General features: G+C 35.3%; 1 protein-coding gene across 1 annotated transcript; it reads right to left on the bottom strand.

Annotated features, from left to right (window-relative positions):
- Positions 1 to 574: 574 nt before the first annotated feature.
- LOC102438937 (olfactory receptor 52N2-like) lies at positions 575 to 1,537 on the bottom strand. The gene has a single exon (XM_006094564.1). The coding sequence runs from the start codon at positions 1,535 to 1,537 to the stop codon at positions 575 to 577; it is 963 nt and encodes a 320-aa protein (XP_006094626.1).
- Positions 1,538 to 9,276: the final 7,739 nt, after the last annotated feature.

The following is a 9,276-nucleotide window of genomic DNA, read 5'->3' as shown; positions in this document are numbered from 1 at the left end:
TAATTTGCATGTTCAGTAGTATATTCATAGGAATACAAATAATTACATAGGTAACAGTTGCCAGAGATAAAATGAACAGACAAGGAGTTGTTTCTAAAGTTATACAAATTTCACATAAATATGAAATTAAAAGGACCTCTGGAATCCAGCACAGACATTCTGGGGAAGTGTTTCTTGCTTTCCTGTAACACATAGGAACAGTTTGCTTATGTGCCTTTCCCAATCTCCCAGTGACTCCCTAAGCTATCTGACTTTCTTTATCCCCACACTGCCTAGACCACAGTGCATGAATCATTAGGAGTTTGTTTGAAGCTGAATATCCTAACTATTCCACTCTGTGTTCATTTCACAGGTTTTAACTAAAGTCAAACTGCAAAAAATATAATTATTTCCTGTCTATTTTATTTTTTTCTATCTAATTAGAGGTCTTAGGTTAAAAATTGCATGATTTTATAACAGAATATTAATGTATTTTCTCCTGATCTTGTGATGGTCTAATTTTGCATATACTCTTCTTCTACTATAACTTTTTTCTTTATCTTTATGCTAAATTCAGAATTCTGCCCTCATAGGTTTATCTCATACTCAATATATCTTTCTCTCTAAAGAACAATTTGATAACTCCTTCACGGATCTGCTTGGTCTTCACTCCATAGACAATTGGATTCAAGGTGGGAGGCAACAACAGGTAGAGATTGGCTATGAAAATATGGACATGGTGTGGTATGGTGCGTCCTCCGAAGCGGTGCGTGAAGAAGTTGAAGAAGGCTGGGACATAGATGATGACAATAGCACATATGTGTGACGTACACGTGCTGAAGGCTTTGTGTCGAGCATCTGCAGATGACAGATTGACTACAGCACGAATAATCATAGTGTAAGACATGGAGATCCAGAACATATCAAACCCCCCGATCAATATGGCAGCTATGAGACCATAAATAGCATTAATCTTGATGTTACCACAGGATAATTTGGCCACAGACATATGGTCACAGTAGGTGTGGTGGATGAGGTTGCCCCTGCAGAAAGGAAGACGCTTGATCAAGAATGTAAATGGGATCATGACTAACACACTTCGAGAGAAGGTGGCAAGCCTAACCTTGGTAATTGTGGTGTTGGTGAGGATGGTGGAATAGCGCAGAGGGTAGCAAATGGCCACATAGCGATCCAGGGCCATAAGCATGAGAACCCCAGACTCCATGCCTGTCAGCATGTGGATGAAAAACATCTGCACCAGGCAGGCATCAAAGTCAATCTCTTTGAGACTAAACCAAAAGATACCTAACATATTGGGGACAAATGAAGTACACCCACTAACATCTGTAAGTGACAGCAAGGCTAGGAAGTAATACATGGGTCGGTGTAGGGCCTCCTCATGGATGATGAGGTAGATGAGACCACAATTCCCCACGAGAGCAATGATGTACATGAAGCAGAATGGCAGGGAAATCCAGATGTGTGAGGCTTCCAGCCCAGGAATCCCATTGAGGATGAAGTATCTTGGTGTCAGGCTGGTACTGTTGGCTCCATGCATAATGGTCAATTGCAAAGCATGTTACCTTTCTGACTAAGAAAGATGCCCTATACAAGAAGATAGCAGTGGTTTTATTTTTAGCTGAAGATAAAAGATGAATAAAGTATTTTTGCATACTATCTATAATAATAAAAGCATAATATGCTAATTATATTGGACATCCTTCCGGACGTCCTCCAGATGATCTTCTGGACAAAGCTGGGGCTGTGAGGGAACCCCAATCCCAGGTGCCAGATGGAAGCTGGTGCGGGCAGTCATGGGAAGGAAGGCCTACTCTTGCATGGATTTTGTGCATCAGGCCTCTAGTAAATAATAATTTCAGGAGAGAAATTATCTTTTTACATGCAGACTGTGTTCTTTGATTCTACTTAGAGGTCTTGAGTGTGTAACTAAATCAAAAGAATGTAAACATAGTGCAAACATAGTAACAAAGCCATGGTCTGTCTTACTTTTATGCTGTATTATAAACTCTTTCTGTATGTACCTGCTTAAATTCCCAGTCCAGTCACTAATACTTGCTTTTGCCCTCTTGACCAATTTCTAAATTATGGACCTTGTTTAAATAACACTGGTTCCATTCATTCCTCACATAATTTTCCTTCTTCCAATAAGTTCCTTCAGATGTGTACACTGGATTATAGCCAATCAAATTTTGTGACCACCTACTGATTGCACACAGATATTATGTAGCTGAGGAAGATCTATTTATAAGTCTTAACCTGGCAAGTCTGGATTTTCCAAGTCAGAATAATCAAGGACAGATTTGGTAGGTCAAAAATGAATATACTGCCCAGCCAGAGTGGCTTAGTGTTGGTTGAGCATCGTCCAGTTGGTTGAGCATCATCCTGTGCACTGAAAGGTTGCTGGTTTGGTTCCCCATCAGGGTAATTACCTGGGTTTTGGGTTTGATCTCTAGTTGGGGCACATACAGAAGTAACCGAACAATGTTCTTTCTCACATGGATGTTTCCCTTTCTCTCCCTTCCTCTCTCTAAGCATATCTATGAGTGAGGATTTTTTTAAAAAAATTTTATACTGAGTACAACTTAAAAATATCACATGGCTACGCTGGGACAGGGGGTGGGTGCAGGCTAGAAGGGGTCAATGGGGGAAAAAAAGGAACATCTGTAAGACTTTCAACAATAAAGATAAATTTTAAAAAAACATGGCCATGTGCACTTTGCATTATATCTTTTTTGTTTCTTGCTGGTAAACAGGAAAGATTTTAGTATTTACATTTTACCAATGACATTATTGAGCTATAATTAATTCTCATTAATTTTCTCAAATCACTATGTAGATAAGCATGGCCTATATCTCTAAATATTTATAAATTTTGTGTCTTCTTTTGGTGTATTATTTTTAGCCCCCAAATGACTATGAAAATTTATATTGGATAAGATAGAATCTTCATTCATTAATTATTTTGATAACACTTAACTTTCCATATTTCTACTATATTCTGGGACAAGGATTTATTTAACCTGAAAGCTTTTTTTTTTTAATTGAAATAATAAGACTCCAGGAACTTTTTTTTTTTTTTTTTAGAAAAATCTTTATCTTATGTGTCTAAAAGTTTTTCCTTGGATATTGTTTGGTTGAGATCATGAACTTGGATCATTTATGATCAATCATCTTATCACAGCATAATATTGTACATTTTATAGCATTTTCAACAATAATTCTATAGAATAAACTTTTCCAATGTTTTAATTCTGATTGCTTCTCTTTTCTCTAGGGTTTTGTATGTATGATATCATGTCATCTGCAAATAAGGACAGTTTTACTTCCTCTTTTCCAATTTGGATGCCTTTTATTTCTTCTTCTTGCCTAATTGCAATGGCTAATACTTCCAGTACTATGTTGAACAGGAGTGGTGAGAGTGGGCATCCCTGTCTTGTTCCTGTTCTTAGGGGAAATGGTGTTAGTTTTTGACCATTGAGTATGATGTTGGCTGTGGGCTTGTCATATATGGCTTTTATTATGTTGATGCTTCTCTTTTCTCTCTTTCTCTATTTTATTTGGGTTGGGTGGGGGGCTGATTTAGCCTAGGTTTTCTATATAAGTGGTTTTTTTAAAACCATTAGTTTTAAACAGTAGAAAACTTTTAAAATAATGCTATATAAATAATATCAGCATATAAAAGAGATACAAGCAGGAAAATATTAAAGCTGAGTTTATAAAGCAATTTATTCAACTGTCATATTCTGTAAACTCTAAGTGGAGTAAACCATGGAGATTTTCACCACAGCTTTGAACATAACAAACAAAATATATAGTACAGTCACAGTATTGTTAATATTATTACCCTTATTGTGCTTTGTAAAGTAAATGTAAGTAAAACCATGTCTATGCACTCCTTAAACCTCCAGTTGTCTTACAACTCTCTCAGAGCAAAAGCCACAACATCCTACACTATTAAGACCATTTTAAATCTCTGAATGAGTCTCCCCCTATTCAAACTCTGACCTTCTCAGTCTATTCATACATTCTGGAGGTTTCTCAATCTCAGTAAACATGTGTGCAATTCAGGGCATTTCCACTTGCTACTTCCAATGCATGATTGTGCTATCCCACATAATACCATGGCACATACCTTCAACAGTTCCCAGTCTTGACTCAGTGTCAACCCCAAAGCAAAGCTTACCTCCCAATTTAAAATTGTAACCCCAGACCCCTGCCAATCTTGGTATAAAATCTCCCTTTCCATATTTTCCTTACTCCACTGCAATTAGTATTGCCTCTGGTCCCTCCAGGAATTTCTGTTATTTTGTTCACTGCTATATATTTTGCACTTTAAATAGTGACTGTCACAAGAAAAATGTTGTGTAATGAGTAAATGATTCTCAAAACCTTCTTTTTGGTTGTTCTTCTTACTTATAAAAAATACCTTTAGAAATTAGTGTACATATTGAAAAATAAGAGTGCATCAGAGGACGGCAAGCATAGTTACAAGATATCTGAAATCTTAAAGATTAAAAGAATGAAATTGGAGATATTTATAATTGGGATGAGTACACACATTAGATGCAAATAACTGCCTCTTCTATTATTTTGTACATGCTAAGGGAGGAAAAGTTATAGAAATGTAGATTTGGGTTCAAGGAATGTTGTTGGTTCATGCAGATAGAAATGTCCAGTAATATAAAAAATATCATCAGTTGGATGCAGCAAAGGAAGATAACATGTGTCATGCATGATATAAGAAGTTGGACTACATGATCACTGGGATTCCTCCAAACTCTTATACTAATTCATTGTCATTGTCTTTTCCAAAGAAAGAGTTTTCTATTTATCAAGAGCAAAGAAGTGTTTCTATTATGGTATGGAAATGCACTTGCCTATAACGTTATCCCCTTCTCCTGGTCACATCAGCATCATGGAGTCTCCTCCCTCCACTACCTAAACTGCATTTAACATTTCTCCCTTCTTCTTCTCCCTTTTTAAGGCAGTTTGCCATGCTCTTTGTTTTCAGAAGTCTAAAGAGTGACATAATACAAGTTTTCCTTGACCAACTACCCTCTGACTCAAATTTCTCCTATTTAGTTGCACATTTTCTGTGCATCTTATATATTTTTCTTTTGTTACCCAAACTCACCCTGATGTCAGATGTTTTAAAATTTCCATTCATGATGATATTGCTCAGAAAAATTGCACAGAACTGGTTGGGAACCGTATTTAACAACACTTAGTGGTACCTCTGGGGATTTTCCAAGCAAAAGGGGAATGAATATTTCTTTGTGGCTCCTAGATAAATGTCCCATAGGTCCCTGATCGGAGAGGAGGTGAATTTAGCTTTGTTGAAACTACATCTGTATTTTAAAATATATTTGAGCAGGGGGAAAGTAACCGTAATAATTATCCTAAAATTTTGACAATTTTTTTAGAATAAATATATGAACTGTGTCTAATATCCATTGAAGTATAAACCTGGAATTCTATCTAACTTCCCAGCACACTTCAATTTCAGTTTTTTAACTTTTGCTGTAACTTTACCTATGTAGCATGTATAGGTCTCAAAGCTTTCTCAAAAGTGTTTAATAAATAATTTCAGAATCATCTGTGCTAGAAACTTACTAAAATATAGTTTATTTAATACAGTTGTATAATATGTTTATTTGAAACATTGCACTGTTAAATGCAATGTTTCTCCTCTACCTCAATAGCAAGTTTTCCTTAAAGTTGTAATTTTTTTTAGTGGATCTTGATCAAGCCTAAGGAGACACAGAAGACTGGATTGAATGTTTTCAATAGTGAAGGGGTTTGGGGGAAGGAAGCAGAGAACAACATGACAATTTAATATCATCCCTTTGGTTTGTAGAAATGAGCTCAGGCTATATTGGAAGGTAAAACAGTGAGAAGGAATCTGGTGAAATGGTACATCTTTCTTCTAGAACAGGCAGCTAATGGGCAGAAACCCAGCAGATCCAGATTTTTCTTTTGCAGTGAATGGAATCATTCACTAAAGCACATAAGATAAAATAAAACTAGCTCTATACAAAAGAGCTTCTACCCATAGTAAATTGTCAATTATTGAAAGTACAGGAAGTACAGCTTCATTCCAAAGCAGAGAGTTACAATAAGTGAAAAGCCTAGAGGCAAGCCTTCCTCTTGAAGTAGGCTTTGTTTCAAGATTACTAGCATTAGGTAATATATTATTTAAATGGCATAAACAATAAACTAGCAGATGGCAGACATACTCCAAGTTTCTTAAGGTAGAAAATCTTTGAAATATGCTTGCTTAAAATATTTTTGTCTGTTTTTCTAATTAAAAACTATATTAAGCAAGTATACATGCTTATAAATATTATGATGTAAGAACTTATAGGTGTGAAAGGAGAAATGAAATCTGTTTATATATAGTTCTTAATATCAGCTAGGGGGGTACAAAATCATATGCCATGATGTCTATTAAAGACCATTTCTCCATATTTATGAGAGGATTTAGAAGGGAAGAAATGAAATGCATAAGAGGTCCACTTGATAAGAGGAATTAGAAAGTTGTTGCCTGGTCAGCCTGGCTCAGTGGTTGAGCATAGACCAGGAGGTCATGGTTCCATTCCTGGTTGAGGCACATGCCCGGGTTGCAGGCTCATCCCTAATGTGGGGTGTGCAGGAGGCAGCTGATCAATGATTCTCTCTCATCATTAAGGTTTCTGTCTCTCCCTCTCTGAAGTCAATAAAAAATATATTTTTAAAAAAGGAAAGTTGTTTTTCCTATATATAACTGAAAATAGGTTTAGTGTTATTATATGCAGAATAATATGAATATTGAGTGTGAATGTATATTACTTTACAACAAAGACAAGACTATATTTCCCTCTGTATTGGTCAAATATCACCATCCTTACTATTTTTTTCAGGAAAATATTTTCAGCATCAATATCTTTCAGAAATATCTGATAATATATTTCACCCATAAAACAATGAAAGAATTTCTATAAAAAAGAAGCAAGTAGACAATTAGAAACTAACTTTTATAAGGGAAAAGAATGAATGATGGCAAAATATTTAAGGAAAAAAAAATAAAGTTGCAAAAATGTCACAGAAAAGAAAGAAAAAGACAAAGCAATTAAAAATAAATTAAAAAGGAGAGATGTAGAAATTCTTTCCAGGAAACAAAAGTTTAACTTTTAGGATTTACATTAAAAGAGAAAACTACTAAGGCAAAGGAAGAATTTACCCAAAAATAAATTCTTAATAACAGGATTTCTCAGTATCAGAAGTTTGTTATATAAAAATGTTTTTATTATTAATTATTTTTTCTTTTGAAATTAATGAGTGTAATAGTTGAGAATTTAGAATAACAAATAACTAAACACTTGTAAAATAGCACACATATATGCATTTTGCTTTATTTTAATTATCATGAATTCATTGCCAAATTATGAAAGTTAAAGTGCAATAATGTTTAAAGACCTTAAGTCATGATGTGTCTTGTTTATCATAAGATATAAGCTTTTTTCTTTGCTTTATCATATTAGGGTGCTTATATGTCAATGTTGAAAATCCTGTTTGGTATAATAGGTATAAAATAAATTTTGTGAAAGAGGAAAAAGATTGGATGAGCGGTTTCAACTTCTAATCCTAATGGTGCCATATCTGTACCACGTGAATTATTTTCTGGACTGCCCTCAATTACAGGCCAGCTATGGTTGGGGGTTTTATTTTCCCCTAAATACATATTTGAAGTTTTGTACCCTGCTTTTCCCTAGGGCTATGTGGTCCCTGGGGGCTTTTAAGCCCTGTTTCATATTGAGATTTGGGAGTCTCCAAAATATGAGATTATGAGATTATGTGTGTTTCCTTTGGGAAGTCAGCTAGACTAAGCACTTCTAGCTTATGGTTTATAAGGTGAAAACAGGGTGCCACCATTTTATGCATTCCTGGGCCCTCTCCTTGGCATGAGCACCTTTCACATTTCTTCTTGTCTGGAGCTATATTGTGGGTAAGTAAAGCCTTTCAGACATGTTGATCCTAGGCTTATTGTGTGACAAAGCCTAGTCATGTTCCGTTCTGCCTGTGTGTAGTCACAGGGATGAAGGGCATTGTTGTATAGAGGATGTTTGGTGATTTCCTAGTCTGGGGAAAAAGAGGAGGAACATGTTCACTCCACATTCAAAGCCCAGACAATGTCAGCAAAGGGTGTGTGTTCCCGTGTGGACAAGGGAAAAGCTAGATGCTTTCAACATCTCCTTTAGAGTATAAGTAATTCTTCTCTTTATATTCATTCAATTTTACAAATACGTTTATAATGACGTGACAGAGAATTAGACAATAATAACCTTACCATGTCTCAGATCAGGAAAAGAGAAATAGGTACTTCCTTTTCCCTCCAAGTCACTAGTCCACCCTTCCCCACTCCATTTCTTTTCTTCAGTTCAGTAACGTAACTTAAAAATAACCAATCACACTTCAATTTACATTTTAAAAAAATCCAGGTTCTGTCCTCACTCATGAAGTAAAATAGATGGCAAACTTGGCCTATGTAGTAAAGGGGTATGATAATTATACAAATAGTTCTAGCACAAGTCCACAGGTCATCACCATTATGAAAAATGGGGAAACTATGAGAGTAACAAAGAGGAGCTTTCGAGTATAAATCCTGGTTTGGTTTAAGAGAGAAAGGAATGTATTTCACCAGTTTTTTGTGTAGAGAGCACAGAATTCGGTATTTTTTGGCAAGCTGCTGAACATACTGAATCTTGGTTAGATAAACTGGCTATAATAATATTGAACTGGTTGATTCCTTATAGGAATGTAATTAAATTAACACATAAATTTAAATAATGAATAGGTGAATATATTTAAATAAGTAAATACAGACAACCAAATAGTACTGCTGATTTTTTTTTTGTATAAAAATATGGGTAAATGTTTGAGTTGGTATGCCAGTTGGCTATTTATGTACAAGATAAACCTAAAAGACCAAGAGTAGAGGCATAGAAAGTCCTATGCTAAGGGCCAAAGGGTTCATTGCCTGGCACATGTTAAAGATTAATGGAATTTTAGAAAATTTAACAAATGATTCTTGTCATTTTCTGTCTGATTTATTTCAATTAGCATGATATTCTCAAGGCCCACCCATGTTGTTGCAAATGGCAGTATTTCATTCTTTACTTATGATTGAGTAGTGTTCCATTGTAGATATGTTCCACATCTTCTTTATCTAACCATCCATCAAAGGACACAAAACAGAAAGCAACAATTGAATAAACAGACAAACTCACAGACACAGAC

Source organism: Myotis lucifugus, unplaced genomic scaffold (genome assembly GCF_000147115.1).
Source record: "Myotis lucifugus unplaced genomic scaffold, Myoluc2.0 scaffold_138, whole genome shotgun sequence".
Classification (NCBI taxonomy): domain Eukaryota; kingdom Metazoa; phylum Chordata; class Mammalia; order Chiroptera; family Vespertilionidae; genus Myotis; species Myotis lucifugus.
Note: the sequence above shows the minus strand (reverse complement) of the source record. Positions and strands in the feature narration are given on the sequence as shown.

Excerpts from the sequence above, each read along its gene's own strand:
- LOC102438937 (XM_006094564.1), bottom strand. The coding sequence starts at position 1,537 with ATGCATGGAGCCAACAGTACCAGCCTGACACCAAGATACTTCATCCTC.